The sequence below is a fragment of the Tachyglossus aculeatus genome, chromosome 11, assembly GCF_015852505.1.
Source record: "Tachyglossus aculeatus isolate mTacAcu1 chromosome 11, mTacAcu1.pri, whole genome shotgun sequence".
Classification (NCBI taxonomy): domain Eukaryota; kingdom Metazoa; phylum Chordata; class Mammalia; order Monotremata; family Tachyglossidae; genus Tachyglossus; species Tachyglossus aculeatus.
The window spans coordinates 18,310,460-18,328,422 of record NC_052076.1 but is presented as its reverse complement, the minus strand read 5'-3'; the positions used below and the strand labels follow the sequence as shown (position 1 = coordinate 18,328,422).

Below are 17,963 nucleotides of genomic sequence, written 5' to 3'. Positions count from 1 at the left end.
GCCCCATCCCGGACCCCATCCCGGACCCCATCCCGGACCCCATCCCGGACCCCGTCCCGCACCCCCCCCCTCCCCCGAGCCTGCCCAGCGGACCTGGCCCTCCGGCCCCCGCCCGCTCCGAGCATTGCAGCGGACACAGCTGTCCAGCCCCGGCCCCCCAAGCCCCTCCGCCCCCCCACCCCCGCCGGCCGGATGCCGCTCCCGGGGGGGCTGTGGTGGCTGCTCTGCTGCCGTCGAGGCTTCACCCTCCTGCGGCGGGACTACGGGGAGGGGGACCCCGGAGGGGACCAGGAGGAGGAGGAGGAGGAGGAGGAAGAGGAGTCCTTCGAGCTGCGGAGCCCCAGCCCGACGGGCGGCGGGAGGGTGAGTTCCAGGGGTCTCCGTAGCCCCGGCAGCCCCCCACCCCGGGGGGGGTCTCTCTCCCTCCGCTCCGGGGGCTCCGAAGGAGGGAGAGCGAGCGGGGCAGCCCCACCGGTGCTTCTTGGGTCGGGGGCCCACGCGCGACCCTTGCCCGGCCCACCTGCCCTGGGGAGCCCCGGGGGAGCCCCGGGCGGTGGAGGCGTCTCGCGTGGCCCGGCCGGTCCCGTCCCGGCCTCTCCCTTTCCTGCCGCCAGGACCGCGTCCCTGTCCCGTCTCCTTCCGCCTCCGCCTGAGCCAAGGAATGCGGCCGGGCCGGCTGGGGCGGCTCGGACCCCTGGGTCCCCTCCCCGCCCCGACTGCCGGGGCCCCGCGGAAAGGAGGGGGAAGAGGCCGGGACCGAATCCGCGCCCCAACCCTCGGTCCTTCGGTCCTGCCCACCGACCCCTTCCCCTCCTTCCCAGGGGGAAGATGGGGGTCGCATCCCTGCTGGGTGCGGGGAAACGGACGGAACGGGCGCCCTCCCCCCCGGGACGGCCGCGACTGGGGAGAGGGAGAAAGGGGCGCCGTGGACGCCCCCCGGGATCCAGCCCCCTCCCCCCCCCCGCGCCCACACACGCACTCTCTCTCACTCTGTCTCTCTGTCCTCCCCCTCCCCCCGTCCCTCCACTCCAACCCCGGGGATCCCGGCAGGGCCCGTGGCCCGGTGCCCAGGCGGAGGGCGCTGAGCGGTGGGTCCGGCGCCAACACCTGGCGAGGGCGGATAAATATAGAGGGGGTGGGGGGAGGAGAAGGGGCCGGGGCGCCAGGGAGCGGCCTTCGCTGAGAGACCCCCCCCCCCAACACCCCCAGGGACCCGAAGCTCTCTGCTTTTTTTCCCCCCACATCTCCCCCCACATCACCATTGCCTCCCGGGGGCCGGAGGGGACCCGGGGTCCGTCTTCCCAGCGCGCTCCCGTGAAGGGAGGGAGGGAGGGAGACCCCTGGGGCGGTCGAGTGGGGATGGGGGGACACACACATAGAAGAACTGCTCTCTTCCCCCCCTTCCCCCGCGCTCAGCTCTTCTCCGGCCTGCTCCGACCTGCCCGGGGAGGGGAGAGAGTGGGGTGATGGGGGAGGAGGCACGGAGGGTGGCGCAGACGGTGCGACTCGCTGGGTCACAAAGGAGGGAAACTGAGGCAGCCTCCTCCCCCCTCCCCGGCCCTCAGGTGGAGGGGTCCCCAGATAAGTCCCGGGGCGCTGCCTGTGTGTGGGGGGGCTCTGACCACGTGGTCTCCGCTGACCTCCCCCAGTGCTCCCTGGAAGTGACGCTGACCCAGCCCGGGCGGAGCGGACCGGGATCGGACCGGTAATCGCGTCCCTTAAGCCGCCCCCCCCCCCCGTTCCGGGACCCCTGGGCTCCCGGGATCCCGGTCCGCCGTTCTCCCCCGTCCCGTTGCGCAAGGAGGAAGCGGCTCGGGCCGGACGCTGCGGTCTGGCCGGTGGCCCGGCCGGTGGGGGCGGGGAGGGGGGAGACGGCCGGCCGGCCGGCCGGCCGGGGGAGGGTCTCGGCTATTTCTGGACCGAGGTCAGCGCGGCTCGACGGTTCCCACCATGGGAGCGCCGAATCTTCCCTTCCCCACCCCGACGGGGCGCACTCGGTGTGGGGGGGATCGCGGTGGTCTCACCTCGCCCCCCGCCCCCAGGCTGCTGGGCTGGGAGGAGACGCGGAGCCTTATTCCGGAGAGGGGACCCCCGGAGGACGACTCTGAGATCATCGTCAAAGGTGGGGACCCCCGCCCTGGGCCCACCCCAACCGAACCCCCCCCCCGCCTCCCTCTCTGAGCCCCGGTCCACTTGGATCCCCATCCTGCGAGCCCCCCCGACTGGTCCCCTTCCTCCTCCTCCTCCTCCTCCCGCAGGTTGGCTGCAGCGGGAGCCGCGGGGCGGCGGGGCTCGGCCGTGGCTGCCCCCGCGCCGGGCCTGGTTTGTGCTCACCCGGGACTCCCTGGAGCAGTTCAGCGGCAGCGGGCGAGGGGCCCGGCGGCTCGGAAGCCTCGTCCTGACCAGTCTGTGCTCCGTGTCCGGCCCCGAGCGCAGGCCCAAGGACACCGGTACGCCCAGCCCCGGCCCCCTTCTGCTGCCCCTGCCCTGCCCCCCGCCTCGCCCCCCGGGTGGTGACCCTCCTTCGTGCGGCCCCCTCCCCCGCCAGGCCTGTGGTCGGTGACGGTGTCCGGTCGGAAGCACAGTGTCCGCCTCTGCTCGGCCCGGCTGGGCGAGGCCGCCCGCTGGGGGACGGCCCTAAGGGGCGTCATCGCGGGCAAGGCGCCCCTGGAGACCCCCACCCAGCTCCTGCTGCGGGACATCCAGGTAGGTGGAGGCCGAAGGGGAGCGCGGGGGGGGCCCCGCGAGGGCCCGGCCGGTGACCCCTTCCCTCCCCAGGAGAGTGGCGAGGACCCGGAGGCCGTGGCCCTCATCTACCGGCGGAACCCGATCCTGCGGCACACCAGCGGCGTCCTCTACGCTCCGCTCCTGCCGCTGCCCTACGGGGGCGGGCCCCCAGGTAACCGGCCTGCGGGCGGGGGAACGAGTGGGGACCCCCCTCCCCCTGGCGGGAACCAATGCGGCTTTAGTGGAAAGAGCCCGGGCGTGGGAACCAGAGATCGTGGGTTCTGATCCCAGCTCCGCCACTTGTCGGCCGAGTGACTTTGGACTGGGCCTCAGTTACCTCAACTGCAAAATGGGGATGAAGACTGTGAGCCCCACGTGAAGACCTTGTAACTACCCCTGCGCTTGGCACATAGTAAGCGCTTACCAAATCCCAACATTACCATCATCATCGTTAACCACCCCCCGTACGGGACCCCGTCTGAGCGAGCCTTCTAGGCCGCGAGCCCGCTGCTGGGTAGGGACTGTATAGGTTACCAAGTTGTACTTCCCAAGCGCTTAGTCCTGAGCTCTGCACACAATACGCGCTTAATCGATACAATTGAATGAATGCATGAATGAGTCCGGGGCTCGGCTGACGGCCGTCCCCGTGCCTCGACGTCCCGTCCCGTCCCGCGCAGGGCCCGGTTATGCCCCACTGCGGGAGGAAGCGGTGCGGCTGTTCCTAGCGCTGCAGGCCCTGGAGGGGGCCCGGTGCCCGGGGCCCCTGATGCAGGGCGTGCTGCAGACCTGCCGGGACCTGCCGGCGCTCCGCGACGAGCTGTTCCTGCAGCTGGCCAAGCAGACGTCGGGGCCCGCCGGACCCCCGGGGCCCCCCAGCCCCCAGGACCCCGCCACCCTCCGCTACTGGCAGCTGCTCAGCTGCATGAGCTGCACCTTCTGCCCCGGGGGGACCGTGCGGGGGCACCTGCTGGGCCACCTGGAGAGGTGGGTGGGGGCTGGGGGCATCAGGGGCGGGGGACGCTGGAGGCCCGGGCCCACAGAGGTGGAAGTCGGTCCCAGGAGGGTGGAAATTCCAAGGCGGGAATTGGGGAAGGAAAGGATGCTCGCAGGGCCCGGATGGGGGCGGGTGAGGGACACGAGGGGAGGGAGAGAATAGTTGTGGTTAGGGGCGACCTCTGACCTTTGTCCTCCGCCCCGGGGACTCCCAGGACGGAGCGGGCGTTGCCGGGCACGGAGCTGGCGGAGTACGCGCGCTTCATCCGGGCGGCGCTGGGCAGGACGCAGGTCCGGGAGCTGGTCCCGTCGCTGGCGGAAATCGCGGCGCTGAGCCGGAGGCAGGAGCTCCTGTGCACCGTGCACTGCCCCGGGGCCGGGGCCTGCAGCGTCGCCATCGACTCCCACACCACCGCCGGGGAGGTGAGGCCGCCCTCCTCCCCGGGATCATCATCATCATCATCAATCGTATGTATTGAGCGCTTACTATGTGCAGAGCACTGTACTAAGCGCTTGGGAAGTACAAATCGGCAACATGTAGAGACAGTCCCTACCCAACGGTGGGCTCACAGTCTAAAGATCCCCGCTCCTCCTTTGCCAACCCGCCCAGGCTGGGGGGTCGCCCGGCCCTTCGGAGCCTGGACGACTCCGCGCCGACGGTCGATGCCCCGTTTTGCCCGCCTCGCCCCGCAGGTGTCCCGGGAGCTGGTGGGGCGTCTGGGCCTGGCCCGGAGCCGGAACGTGTTCGCGCTGTACGAGCAGAGCGGCCCCCGGGAGCGGGCGCTGGCCGCCGGGGCCCTCGTGGCCGACGTGCTCACCAGGTTTGAGAAGTAAATGCACCCCCGTCCGGTCCGGGAAGCCGCAGCCATCAAGGCCCTCCCTCCTCGAAGTTCCTCAGCCCCGCCCCGAGATCCCTCACACCGATCAATCAATCAGTCGTATTTATTGAGTGCTTACTGTGTGCAGAGCACTGTACTAAGCGCTTGGGAAGTCCAAGTTGGCAACATCTAGAGACGGTCCCCACCCAACAGTGGGCTCACAGTCTAGAAGGGGGAGAAGCCCTGCCCTGAAGTTCCTCAGCCCCGCCCCGCGATCCCTCAGACCAGCCCTGCCCTGAAGTTCCTCAGCCCCACCTCGAGATCTCTCAGCCCCGCCTCGAGCTCCCTCCGCTCCTCACGAGATCCCTCAGCCCCGCCTTGAAATTCCTCAGCCCCGCCTTGAAGTCCCTCAGCCCCGCCCTGAATTCCCTCCGCCCCTCCCGAGATCCCTCAACCCCGCCTTGAAGTTCCTCAGCCCTGCTTTGAGATCCCTCAGCCCCACCTTGAAGTCCCTCGTCCCTGCTTTGAATTCCCTTCGCCCCTCCTGAGAACCCTCAGCCCCGCCTTGAAGTTCCTCAGCCTTGCTTTAAATTCCCTCCGCCCCTCCCGAGATCCCTCCGCCCCGTCCTGAATTCCCTCCGCCCCTCCCGAGATCCCTCAGCCCTGCTCTGAATTCCCTCCACCCCTCCCGAGATCCCTCCGCCCCGTCCTGAATTCCCTCCGCCCCTCCCGAGATCCCTCCGCCCCGCCCTGAATTCCCTCCGCCCCGCCCTGAATTCCCTCCGCCCCTCCCGAGATCCCTCCGCCCCGCCCTGAATTCCCTCCGCCCCTTCCGAGATCCCTCAGCCCCGCCTTGAAGTCCTTCAGCTCCACCTTGAAGTTCCTCAGCCCCGCCTTGAAATCCCTCAGCCCCGCCTTGAAGTCCCTCAGTCCTGCTTTGAATTCCCTCCGCCCCTCCCGAGATCCCTCCGCCCCGCCCTGAATTCCCTCCGCCCCTCCCGAGATCCCTCAGCCCCACCTTGAAGTCCCTCAGCCCTGCTTTGAATTCCCTCAGCCCCTTCCGAGATCCCTCAGCCCTGCTTTGAATTCCCTCCGCCCCTTCCGCGATCCCTCAGCCCCACCTTGAAGTCCCTCAGCCCTGCTTTGAATTCCCTCAGCCCCTTCCGAGATCCCTCAGCCCTGCTTTGAATTCCCTCCGCCCCTTCCGCGATCCCTCAGCCCCACCTTGAAGTCCCTCAGCCCTGCTTTGAATTCCCTCAGCCCCGCCCTGAGATCCCTCAGCCCTGCTTTGAATTCCCTCCGCCCCTTCCGCGATCCCTCAGCCCCACCTTGAAGTCCCTCAGCCCTGCTTTGAATTCCCTCCGCCCCTTCCGCGATCCCTCAGCCCCGCCTTGAAGTCCCTCCGCCCCTCCCGAGATCCCTCAACCCCGCCTTGAAGTCCCTCAGCCCCGCCCTGAATTATACCCTCAGCCCCTTCCGAGATCCCTCAGCTCTGCTCTGAATTCCCTCAGCCCCGCCCTGCGATCCCTCAGTCCTGCTTTGAATTCCCTCCGCCCCTTCCGCGATCCCTCAGCCCCGCTTTAAAGTCCTTCAGCTCCACCTTGAAGTTCCTCAGCCCCGCCTTGAAATCCCTCAGCCCCGCCTTGAAGTCCCTCAGCCCTGCTCTGAATTCCCTCCGCCCCTCCCGAGATCCCTCAGCCCCGCCCTGACACCCCTCAGCCCTGCTCTGAATTCCCTCCGCCCCTTCCGCGATCCCTCAGCCCCGCCTTGAAGTCCTTCATCTCCACCTTGAAGTTCCTCAGCCCCGCCTTGAAATCCCTCATCCCCAATTTGAATTCCCTCCGCCCCTTCCGCGATCCCTCCGCCCCGCCCCCCTCCGTCCGGGGCTCGGTGGTCGTCGGGGTGACCGGCGCCTGTCCCGCCCAGGCTGGCCGCGGCGGAGCTGGACGGCGCGGAGGCGGCGGCGGCGGCGGCGGCGGCGGGTTCACCGGGCTGGAGGCTGTGCCTGCGCCTGCACGGTCCGCTGCACCCCGAGGGTCTGGCCCCCGACGGCCACGAGCTGCCCCTCCTCTGCGAGCAGGTGCCCACCGCGCCCCCACCCCGACCCCCTCCCCGAGCCGGGCCCGTGGTGCCCGCCCCGGCCGGTGCCCAGCGGCCCGTGTCGTCTACCGGCCCTTAGGCGCAGGCGCTGCTGCTCCGCGGCCGGCCCAGCCCCCCCGAGGACACGCTGCGGGCCCTGGCCGCCCTGCGCCTGCAGAGCCTGCACCGCGACTTCTCCCCGCTCGGCCCGCCGCCCCGCCTCGACCGCCTGCTGCCCCCGCCGCCCCGGGCCCGGGCCCGGGCCCGGCCCCGCCCGCCGCCCCGCCCTCCGCCCGCCGCCGCCGCCGCCCTGCTGTCCGGGGCCCTCTGGAGCCCGGGCCCGGCCAAGCGGCGGGCCGAGCGGGCGGGTCGAGGGGGGCCCGGCGGGGCGAGGGGGGCCCGAGAGGCCGGGAGCCCGGGGGGCCCGGGGGCTGTGGCCGCCGCCGTCCTGGGCAGCTGGAAGCGGCTGAGGGGGATGAGCCGGGCGGAGGCGATGAGCGCTTACCTGACCCTGGCTGCCCAGTGTCCCGGCTTCGGTGCCGCCCGTTACGACGTCCTGGACCTGAGCACGGTGAGGCCCCCCGCAGCCCCAGCCCGGGGCCGCCGCCGTCCTCGTCTTCGGCCGCCTCGCCCATCAATTCTCCCCTCTTTTCCTTCCCCCCGCAGGACCCCAAAGGGGGAGCCCCCCGGCAGCTGTGCCTCGGGGTGGGCGCCAAGGCCATGTCCCTGTCCCGGCCGGGGGAGGCCGAGCCCGTCCACTGCGTGGGCTACGGCCGCGTGGGCTCCTGCCGGCTGGCCGGCCCCCACACCCTGGCCCTGCGCCTGGGGGACAGACAGTTCCTTCTGCAGAGCCCGCAGGTGAGCGCCCGGCGGGGCGGGGACCGGGACCGGGGGCCGACCGAGTGGGGGGCGCCTCCCGGGACTCACTGCACCCGTCCGTCCGTCCGTCCGTCCGCCCAGGTGGAGGAGATCCTGCAGCTGGTGAACGCCTACCTGGCCGGTTCCACCCTCACACCCACGCCCCCGGACCCGCCACCGCCACCGCTGTAGAGCCCGACCCTCGCCGCCGCCGGTGAAACGAGACACGGAGCAGCGTGGCCGCCGGACTGACCCCTTCTGCCCTGAGCTGGCCTCCCCCACACCCCCACACCTCACCACTCCAGACTGCTCTGGGCAGGGGGGAAGGCCCCCCCTCTCCCCCTCACTGGCCCTGCAGGGACAGGGCCCCCCTGACCCTCTTCCAGAGGCAGGGATTGGGCTGACACTTTTCTAGTTGGTTTCTTAATTTATTTGTAGAACAGAGAGAAAAAAAAATCTTTATTTACATAAACTCTTCCTGTCCAAGTGGCGTCCAGCTGGGCTAGCCCCCTTGGGCTTCGGGCCTTCCCTCTCCCATCCTCGGGCCTTAACATCATCATCAGTCGTATTTATTGAGCGCTTACTGTGTGCAGAGCAGTGTACTAAGCGCTTGGGAAGTACAAGTTGGCACGCAGATGGGCAGGCCGCCGCCCCGTCCAGTGTGAATGTCCGGATCTAACCCCGCGGGTCCGGCACGGAGCCCGAGGCCGTGGGTGCCAGGCGCAGCCGGGGCTACGGGCGAGGGAAGGAGTGGAAACTGCTAATTACCCCATCTTGGGCTGTGTGGGGGCGGGCACAGCTGGCGGGCCCGCCCCTTTGGTCTGGCTGAGTCATGGCAGCTGGCACAGACTGGGCCTCTGGGGGCTGCAGGTGTCCAGTCTCCATCCCCACCCTCTCGGAAGGACGGGCGGGTCTGTGCCCGCTCCTCTGGCCCAGGCTGGCTCCAGCCTGTCTTGGGGGTCGGTAGCTGTTGCCACTGGGCCTCCCCAGCCCCCCATAAATAGGAGGAAGGGTGGGGGGGAAGGCTTGTCTGCCCAAACCTGGCCTGTGAGATGGACGGCTCTGAGCTCAAAGAAGATGGAGAAAAGTGAGGCTCTGCCTTGTGCTGTGCCCACTGGGTGAGGGAAGGCTGGGCCAGGAGGCCTGAACTCAGGTTCAAGGACCACCCCCACCCCTGCCAGGCAGAGACAGAACAGGTTCAGACTCCAGAGCTTTATTTGAGATTAAATAATAGGCTGGGAGGGGGTGGGGGTAGAGGGTCACTGCTCCTGGGTGCCCCAGGAAATGTAGTCGGGCCGGGTGGCGGCGTGGTACTCGTCGATGAGCTGCTGCACGATCTCGCGCGAGGTGTCCAGCTCATCGAAGTTCTCCTTGAAGATGTCTTCCTTGCGGAACTGCTCCAAGAAGGCCTCCCGCTTCCGCAGCTTGTCGTACTGGCGGCATGTCCGCTCGAACAACTTGGGGGGCGGAGGCGACCGGGTTATGGGGGGGTGGGGGGAGGGGAGCCGCCTCCCTCCCAGCCCTCTCACCTCAGGCCAGTGGTTACCAGACTCGGCTAGGGGCCCCAGGGTGGGGGAACGTAAGCGGGCGCTGGGGCTGTTGGGCGGAGCGGGGCTCACCGAGGAGATGTTGGTGTGGTTTGCCATCATGAGGCCGCTGACACGGTGGGCAGAGGGAAGGTACGGAGACTTGCGGGACAGGGCTACCTGGATGCTGGCCGGGCCCCATGGGATGAAGTTGGCCAGCTTGCGCTCCCGGATGCGCTGCAGGCTCTTGTGGACCTGGTGGGGGGGCGGGTGCAGAGGTGGGTCACGACCAGGCTCGGCTTCTCATCCAGTCCCCAGTGCTGGAACTGACCTGGGTGGGGTCCACTGTGCACTCCCCACCCCTGTGCTGGGCCTGATGTGGGTGGAATGAGGCCTGCTCCTTGCCCTCGTGCCCACTCCTCACCCCTGTGCGGGGGCTGACCAGGGGAGCGCGGCCCGCCCCCCTCGGCCCGTTCCTCGCCCCGGTGCTGAGGCTGACCTGGGTGGGATCCACCTCTCCCTGAATGATGTTGAGGATGGCAATGTAGCAGTGGTTGGTCTGCCGGTCCCGGCCCGTCGACACCATTACGTTCTTGGGCTGCAGCAGCCGCCGCATCACATCCAGCACGGTGGTTTTCCGCACGCTGGCCACCTGCAGGGGAGGCAGGAGGGGGAAGCTGCGATCGGTGCGGCAGGAGAGGAGCTCGTGTAGGCACGCAGGGGACCCCCCCACCCCAAATAAACACACACACACACACACACACTCCTGGCCCACAGAGGGAGAGGGCAGAAGGGGCACACACAGACAGCTGGGGCGCAGCCACGTTCTGGCTCGCAGCAGGCCGGGAGACAGGAAGAGGAGGAGGAGGGGGCAACGCCGACCCCTCCGCTCTCCTCCCCCACTCTCTCAGACAGCAGATACCATTGGCCTGGCAGGCTCAGCCTTCGCCCGAGCCTGTAGAGAGAGAGAGAGGGGACGGAAGAGAGAGGGAGGGAGGGAGGCCGGAAGGGGGACTTGGCAGAGGAGTGTGCCTCCCTGCACTTCTCTCTGGGGAGGGACCTCAGCGGATGGAAAGGACAGAGGCACCAGAGCCCACACACGCTGTACCCGTCTCCGAGCCCACAGCTTCTGGGGTCTGCCCCCATGAGCGGGGCCCTGGGCCGGCAGAGCTGGGGGAGAAAGGGAGAAGTCAGACTGGCCTGGTGCCAGGGGGCGTGGGGGTGGCCGGGCTCCGCTCCGGCCGGCCCCGCTTACCGACTGGTCCGTGGTGAGGGGGGTGTAGCCCGTCATGAGGAAATGGAGGCGAGGGGTGGGAATCAGGGAGGCGATGAGGCCGATGAGGTCGTTGTTCATGTAGCCGGGATAGCGCAGCGTGGTGGTGCTAGCCGACATGATAGTGGAGACCTGGGGGCGAGAGCCGGTCACGGGGGCTGGGAGGCAGCCCGGGCCGGGGGCCGACTGGGGGAGGGGGCCCGGGGGGGGGCTCACCAGCTGGTTGATCTGCGAGAAGGACGGGTTCTGGATGTGCAGACGGTCTGTGGCGATGCGATTCAGGGCTGTGTTGTCCAATACCACCTGCGGCGGGGAGGAGAGGTCTCGGCTTCACCCCCGGCCCCCCCCGGGGAGGGAGGGAAGAGGTGGGGACAATGGCCCCTTGGGGTGCCGCCCCCGCTCACCACACAGTCGGCATTCTGCGTCAGCCGCTTGAGCGTGAGCAGCGAGTTATAGGGCTGCACCACCACGTCGCTCATCTCGTCCTGGTTGGGGAACACCGAGTATGTCTGCACCAGTTTCTTGGGGTACCTGGGCGACAGAGGACCTACGCTCTAATCCTAGCTCCGCTGCTTACCTTCTCTGCGAACTTGGGCGAGTTACTTCACTTTTCCGTGCCTCAGTTCACTCGTCTGCAAGACGGGGATTCAATACCTCTTCTGCCCTCCTACTTACTGGGCGGTCCATGTGGCACTTGATCATCTTGTATCTACTCCAGTGCTTAGAACAGTGCTCGGCACAAAATAAGCACTTAAATACCATAATTATCATTATTATCATGATGTGGGGGTGGGGCAGGAAGCCAGTCCCTTTAGCTCCCGGCAGGACAGCTGTTTGAGGACACGTGGTGTGCCTGGCTGGGGCCAAGAGAGCCACTCTCCTGGCCAGAGTTGGGCCCCCAATGCCTGCAAGCCTTATCATTCCTAGTCATGCCCACCTCCCACACCATCCTGGACAGTGGGGGGAAATGGGAACACTAAGCTGGGCAGGGCTCAGGGCTGCTCTTGTCCTTGCCCAGATGGGATCATCTGAGTGAGGATGAAGTGTCGTTTCCCCCGACTCCGGCCCTAGGGGAAGGGCTGACCCTCTCGGGCCTTTAGCTTACCTGTCGTTCAGCCGTTCCAGGAGGTAGGAGCCCAGTCCTGAACCCGTGCCCCCTGCGATGGAGTGGCACAGTACAAAGCCCTGGGGGGAGAGGAGTGGAGAGATGGCCAAGCTGGGGAGCAGGGGGGCAGTTCAGCCCAGGGAGAATGCACTTCCCCCTACTACACCAGCCAAGCCCAGCCTAACTACGAGCCAGAGTGAAGACAACTGACGCTTGGGACCCTCACAGCCCCACGCAACCCCTCACCTCCAAGCTGTCGCTGCCATCAGCCTCGCGATCTATGATGTCAAAGATGTCCTCGTGGATCTTCTCTCCCTGGGGTGGGGGAAGGGGCGCAGCCGAGTAGGATTTCAGGCCGGGAGCGTGGGCATCCGTCGCCCTCTCGCCCGCCCGATCCCACAGACCCTGCTTCCCAGAGCAGCTCTGGGATTGGGCCAGAGCCCTCAGCGCTCAATGCCCCAGTGGCAGTTTGCACTCACTTATCAGTTGATCTATCCGGTCAACACGCTCAGCCCTCCCAGCCCCGCTCCTCTCCCACCCTCCTCCCTGGAAGAGGCCATGGTCGGCCCTCACCTACGGAAGCCCTTGCCCCTATTTCTTGGGGGCAGTGGGCCCCCGGAGGGCCGCCCGGCCCCAGGTGTGGGGGCAGGAGTCCCTGGGAGAGGGCTCCCGGTGCCGGGCTTGGGACTGGCACCTGAGAGAAGCCGCTGGCCCAGTTGTTTCCGGCGCCGCCCCCGTGCTCCGACAGGTAGATGTTCTCGGGGTTGTACAGGTTGGCGTACGGGGAGTTGAGGATGGAGTGGATGACGCGGGGCTCCAAGTCCAGCAGCACGGCCCGAGGGATGTAGTGCTCATCGTCCGCCTGCTCCGTCAGCGCCACCACAAAGGTCAGGGGAGAGAGAGAGAGAGAGAGAGAGATGGGTGTGGGTCTTTTCTTTCATTCAATTCAATCATATTTACTAGGCGCTCCCTGTGTGCAGACAGCACTGTACTAAGCGCTTGGGAGAGTACAATACAGACATAAAGAGAGGCAATCCCTGCCCCAAACGAGCTCACGGTCTACAGAGCACTCCCTATGTGAGAAGCAGCGTGGCTCAGTGGAAAGAATATGGGCTTTGGAGTCAGAGGTCATGGGTTCATGGAAACTTTTCCAGACAGACAACAAAACGAAACATATAAACTAAATAAAATAGAATATGTACAAAGTAAATAAATAAATATAGTAATAAATACGTACAAGTACAAATATGTACAAGTAAAATAGAGTTATAAATATGTGCAAACATCTTCTGGACTGTGAGCCCACTGTTGGGTAGGGACCGTCTCTGTATGTTGCCAACTTGTACTTCCCAAGCGCTTAGTACAGTGCTCTGCACACAGTAAGCGCTCAATAAATACAATTGAATGAATGAATATATACAGGTGCTGTGGGGAGGGGAAGGAGGTAAGGCGGGGAGGAGGGGACTCAGTCTGGGAAGGCCTCCTGGAGGAGGTGAGCTCTCAGTAGGGCTTTGAAGGGAGGAAGAGAGGGATGCCCAAGACATGGCCTTTTAGACTGTGAGCCCGCTGTTGGGTAGGGACCGTCTCTATATGTTGCCAACTTGGACTTCCCAAGCGCTTAGTACAGTACTCTGCACACAGTAAGCGTTCAATAAATACAATTGAATGAATACATATTCATTCTATTTACTTTATTTTGTTAATTTGTTGCCCATCTCCTCCTTCTAGACTGTGAGCCTGCTGTTGGGTAGGGACCATCTCTATATGTTGCCAACTTGTACTTCCCAAGCGCTTAGTACAGTGATCTGCGCACAGTAAGTGCTCAATAAGTATGATTGAATGAATGAATACATATTCATTCTATTTATTTTATTTTGTTAATTTGTTTTGTTGCCCGTCTCCCCCTTCTAGACTGTGAGCCTGCTGTTGGGTTGGGACCGTCTCTATATGTTGCCAACTTGGACTTCCCAAGCGCTTAGTCCAGTGCTCTGTGCACAGTAAGCGCTCAATAAATACGACTGAATGAATGGGCAGGGGCAGGGGCACCTCCCGGTGAGTCGGGAGGCTCTGCCCGGAGGAAGGAGAGGATGCCCTCTGGAGAATCAGTCAATCAATCAATCATATTTATTGAGCGCTCACTGTGTGCAGAGCACTGTACTAAGCGCTTGGGAAGTAAAAGTTGGCAACATATAGGGATGATCCCTACCCAACAGTGGGCTCAGTGTGGCTTAATGGAAAGAGCCTGAGCTTTGGAGTCAGAGGTTCAAATCCCGGCTCTGCCACTTGTCAGCTTTGGGCAAGTCACTTAACTTCTCTGGGCCTCAGTTACCTCATCTGTACAATGGGGACTAAGACCGTGAGCCCCACATGGGACAACCTGATCACCTTATATCTACCCCAGCACCTAGAACATAGTAAGCGCTTAGCAGCGTGGCTCAGTGGAGAGAGCCCGGGCTTTGGAGTCAGAGGTCACGGGTTCCAATCCCAGCTCCGCCAAATGCCGGCTGTGTGACTCTGGGCAAGTCACTTCTCTGGGCCTCAGTTACCTCATCTGTAAAATGGGGATTAAGGCTGTGAACCCCACGTGGCACAACCTCATCAATCAATCAATCATATTTATTGAGTGCTTACTGTGTGCAGAGCACTGTACTAAGCACTTGGGAAGTCCAAGTTGGCAACATACAGAGACGGTCCCTACCCAACAGTGGGCTCACAGTCTAGAAGGGGGAGACAGACAACAAAACCAAACATATTAACAAAATAAAATAAATAGAATAGATACGTACAAGCAAAATAAACAAATAGAGTAATAAATAAGTACAAACATATATACATATATACAGGTGCTGAGGGGAAGGGAAGGAGGTAAGGCGGGGAGGATGGAGAGGGGGACAGGAAGGAGGGGGGCTCAGTCTGGGAATCAATCAATCAATTGTATTTATTGAGCGCTTACTGTGTGCAGAGCACTGTACTAAGCGCTTGGGAAGTACAAGCTGGCAACATATAGAGACAGTCCCTACCCAACAGTGGGCTCACAGTCTAGAAGGGGGAGACAGAGAACAAAACCAAACATACTAACAAAATAAAATAAATAGAATAGATATGTACAAGTAAAATAGAGTAATAAATATGTACAAACATATATACCGGTGTTGTGGGGAAGGGAAGGAGTAATAAATATGTACAAACATATATACATATATACAGGTGCTGTGGGGAAGGGAAGGAGGTAAGACGGGGAGAATGGAGAGGGGGGTGAGGGGGAGAGGAAGGAGGGGGCTCAGTCTGGGAAGGCCTCCTAACCTTGTAACCTCCCCAGCGCTTAGAACAGTGCTTTGCACATAGTAAGCGCTTCATAAAAGCCATCATTACTATTATCATTATTATTAACAAATAGCCTGTGGTGAAGGGAAGGAGGTAAGGTGGGGAGGATGGAGAGGGGGTCAGGAAGGAGGGGGCTCGGTCTGGGAAGGCCTCCTAACCGTATAACCTCCCCAGCGCTTAGAACAGTGCTTTGCACGTAGTAAGCGCTTAATAAAAGCCATCATTACTATTTTTATTATTAACAAATAGCCTGTGGTGAAGGGAAGGAGGTAAGGTGGGGAGGATGGAGAGGAAGGAGGGGGCTCAGTCTGGGAAGGCCTCCTAACCGTGTAACCTCCGCAGCATTTAGTGCTTTGCACACAGTAAGCGCTTAATAAAAGCCATCATTACTATCATTATTATATTATTATTGCTATTATCATTATTATTATTATTATTAACAAATAGCCTGTGGGGAAGGGAAGGAGGTAAGGCGGGGAGGATGGAGAGGGGGGACAGGAAGGAGGGGGCTCAGTCTGGGAAGGCCTCCTAACCTTGTAACCTCCCCAGCGCTTAGAACAGCGCTTTGCACATAGTAAGCACTTAATAAAAGCCATTATTATTATTATCAAATAGCCTGTGGGGAAGGGAAGGAGGTAAGGTGGGGAGGATGGAGGGGAAGGAGGGGGCTCGGTCTGGGAAGGCCTCCTAACCGTGTAACCTCCCCAGCGCTTAGAACAGTGCTTTGCACGTAGTAAGCGCTTAATAAAAGCCATCACTACTATTATTATTATGAACCAATAGCATTATTATTATTATTATTATTATTATCATTATCATCACGCCCGGCCCCGGCCTCCGGGGTGTGGTTGGCGGGGCCCGCGGCGGGCACCTGGTAGAAGAAGACGTCCTTGCGGTCGGTGCCCTCGGTGGCAAACTCCTCCACGATGCCCTCGGGGCTGATGCCATGCTCCGCACACAGCTGCTTCCAGAACTCGAACCCGACTGCGGGGCGCGGAGAGGGGGGTTAGAGGGCGCGGTCGGGGGCACGGGCCCGGGCACGGAGCGGCGGGGGTGGGGGGGTCCCCGCGGTGTCACTCACTCTGATTGCCACACTGGCCCAGCTGCAGGGTGATGATCTCCCGCGGCATCGCCTCAGCCGCCCCGCTCCCGCTCTTTCTCCTCACGCCCCCCGCCCGGCGCATGCGCGTCCGGCGGAGAGCGCCGCCGCCGCCATCTTGGAGTCGGGCAAGGAAGTTGCTGAGGGCACGGGCACGGAGGGGCGGGGGCGGGGGGTCTGCGGTGGCACCCACTCTGATTGCCACACTGGCCCAGCTGCAGGGTGATGATCTCCCGTGACATCACCTCAGCCGCTCCACTCCCGCTCCTTCTCCTCCCGCCCCCCGCCCGGCGCATGCGCGTCCGGCGGAGGGCGCCGTCGCCGCCATCTTGGAGTCGGGCAAGGAAGTTGCTGGGGGCACGGAGGGGCGGGTCCGCGGTGGCACCCACTCTGATTGCCTCACTGGCCCAGCTGCAGGGTGATGATCTCCCGCGACATCACCTCAGCCGCTCCACTCCCGCTCCTTCTCCTCCCGCCCCCCGCCCGGCGCATGCGCGTCCGGCGGAGGGCGCCGTCGCCGCCATCTTGGAGTCGGGCAAGGAAGTTGCTGGGGGCGGGGGCACGGGCACGGAGGGGTGGGGGGTGGGGTCCGCGGTGGCACTCAATCTGATTGCCACACTGGCCCAGCTGCACGGTGATGATCTCCCGCGGCATCGCCTCAGCCGCCCCGCTCCCGCTTTATTCTCCTCACGCCCCCCCCCCCCCCGCCCGGCGCATGCGCGTCCGGCGGAGGGCGCCGCCATCTTGAAGTCGGGCAAGGAAGTTGCTAGGGGCACGGGCACGGAGGGGCGGGTCCGCGGTGGCACCCACTCTGATTGCCACACTGGCCCAGCTGCAGGGTGATGATCTCCCGCGACATCACCTCAGCCGCTCCACTCCCGCTCCTTCTCCTCCCGCCCCCCGCCCGGCGCATGCGCGTCCGGCGGAGGGCGCCGCCGCCGCCATCTTGGAGTCGGGCAAGGAAGTTGCTGGGGGCGGGGGCACGGGCACGGAGGGGTGGGGGGTGGGGTCCGCAGTGGCACTCAATCTGATTGCCACACTGGCCCAGCTGCACGGTGATGATCTCCCGCGGCATCGCCTCAGCCGCCCCGCTCCCGCTTTATTCTCCTCACGCCCCCCCCCCCCGCCCGGCGCATGCGCGTCCGGCGGAGGCCGCCGCCATCTTGGAGTCGGGCAAGGAAGTTGCTAGGGGCACGGGCACGGAGGGGCGGGTCCGCGGTGGCACCCACTCTGATTGCCACACTGGCCCAGCTGCAGGGTGACGATCTCCCGTGACATCACCTCAGCCGCTCCACTCCGGCTCCTTCTCCTCCCGCCCCCCGCCCGGCGCATGCGCGTCCGGCGGAGGGCGCCGCCGCCGCCATCTTGGAGTCGGGCAAGGAAGTTGCTGGGGGCGGGGGCACGGGCACGGAGGGGTGGGGGTGGGGTCCGCAGTGGCACTCAATCTGATTGCCACACTGGCCCAGCTGCACGGTGATGATCTCCCGCGGCATCGCCTCAGCCGCCCCGCTCCCGCTTTATTCTCCTCACGCCCCGCCCCGCCCGGCGCATGCGCGTCCGGCGGAGGGCGCCGCCGCCGCCATCTTGGAGTCGGGCAAGGAAGTTGCTGGGGGCACGGGCACAGAGGGGCGGGTCCGCGGTGGCACCCACTCTGATTGCCACACTGGCCCAGCTGAAGGGTGATGATCTCCCGCGGCATCACCTCAGCCGCTCCACTCCCGCTTCTTCTCCTCCCGCCCCCCCGCCCGGCGCATGCGCGTTCGGGGGAAGGCGCCGCCGCCGCCATCTTGGAGTCGGGCAAGGAAGTTGCTACGGGCCCGTGCACGGAGGGGCGGGAGTGTGTGTCCGCGGTGGCACTAACTCTGATTGCCACACTGGCCCAGCTGCAGGGTGATGATCTCCCGCGGCATCGCCTCAGCCGCCCCGCTCCCGCCCTTTCTCCTCACGCCCCCTGCCCCGCGCATGCGCGTTCGGGGGAGGGCGCCGCCGCCGCCATCTTGGAGTCGGGCAAGGAAGTTGCTACGGGCCCGGGCACGGAGGGGTGGGGGTGGGGTCCGCGGTGGCACTCGCTCTGATTCCCACACTGCCCCAGCTGCAGGGTGATGATCTCCCGCGGCATCGCCTCAGCCGCTCCGCTCCCGCTCTTTCTCCTCCCGCCCGG

At 64.7% G+C, this 17,963-nt stretch overlaps 2 protein-coding genes across 4 annotated transcripts; one reads left to right on the top strand and one right to left on the bottom strand.

The window, feature by feature from the left end:
- The first annotated feature begins 192 nt into the window (after positions 1–192).
- PLEKHH3 (pleckstrin homology, MyTH4 and FERM domain containing H3) lies at positions 193–7,941 on the top strand. Its single transcript, XM_038754818.1, has 13 exons — positions 193–363; positions 1,650–1,705; positions 2,043–2,122; positions 2,259–2,450; positions 2,549–2,706; positions 2,779–2,899; positions 3,405–3,711; positions 3,936–4,143; positions 4,414–4,550; positions 6,465–6,618; positions 6,718–7,188; positions 7,284–7,475; positions 7,578–7,941. Exons 1-13 carry the CDS (start codon positions 193–195, stop codon positions 7,665–7,667), a joined length of 2,337 nt encoding a protein of 778 aa, XP_038610746.1. The 3' UTR covers positions 7,668–7,941.
- Positions 7,942–8,672: 731 nt separating this feature from the next.
- On the bottom strand, positions 8,673–17,909 carry TUBG1 (tubulin gamma 1). 3 transcript variants are annotated; one of them, XM_038753630.1, is made up of 11 exons: positions 17,664–17,909; positions 15,575–15,687; positions 12,074–12,241; positions 11,626–11,694; positions 11,380–11,459; positions 10,679–10,805; positions 10,491–10,577; positions 10,257–10,406; positions 9,501–9,653; positions 9,095–9,256; positions 8,673–8,932 (listed from the first exon to the last, which is right to left on the bottom strand). In XM_038753630.1, the coding sequence occupies exons 1-11, from the start codon at positions 17,764–17,766 to the stop codon at positions 8,735–8,737; spliced, it is 1,410 nt and encodes a 469-aa protein (XP_038609558.1). In that variant the 5' UTR covers positions 17,767–17,909; the 3' UTR covers positions 8,673–8,734. The 3 variants fall into 3 exon arrangements, with proteins under 3 accessions (XP_038609558.1, XP_038609557.1, XP_038609556.1); XM_038753629.1 differs by lacking the exon at positions 17,664–17,909 and adding an exon at positions 15,996–16,131; XM_038753628.1 differs by lacking the exon at positions 17,664–17,909 and adding an exon at positions 15,785–15,954.
- Positions 17,910–17,963: the final 54 nt, after the last annotated feature.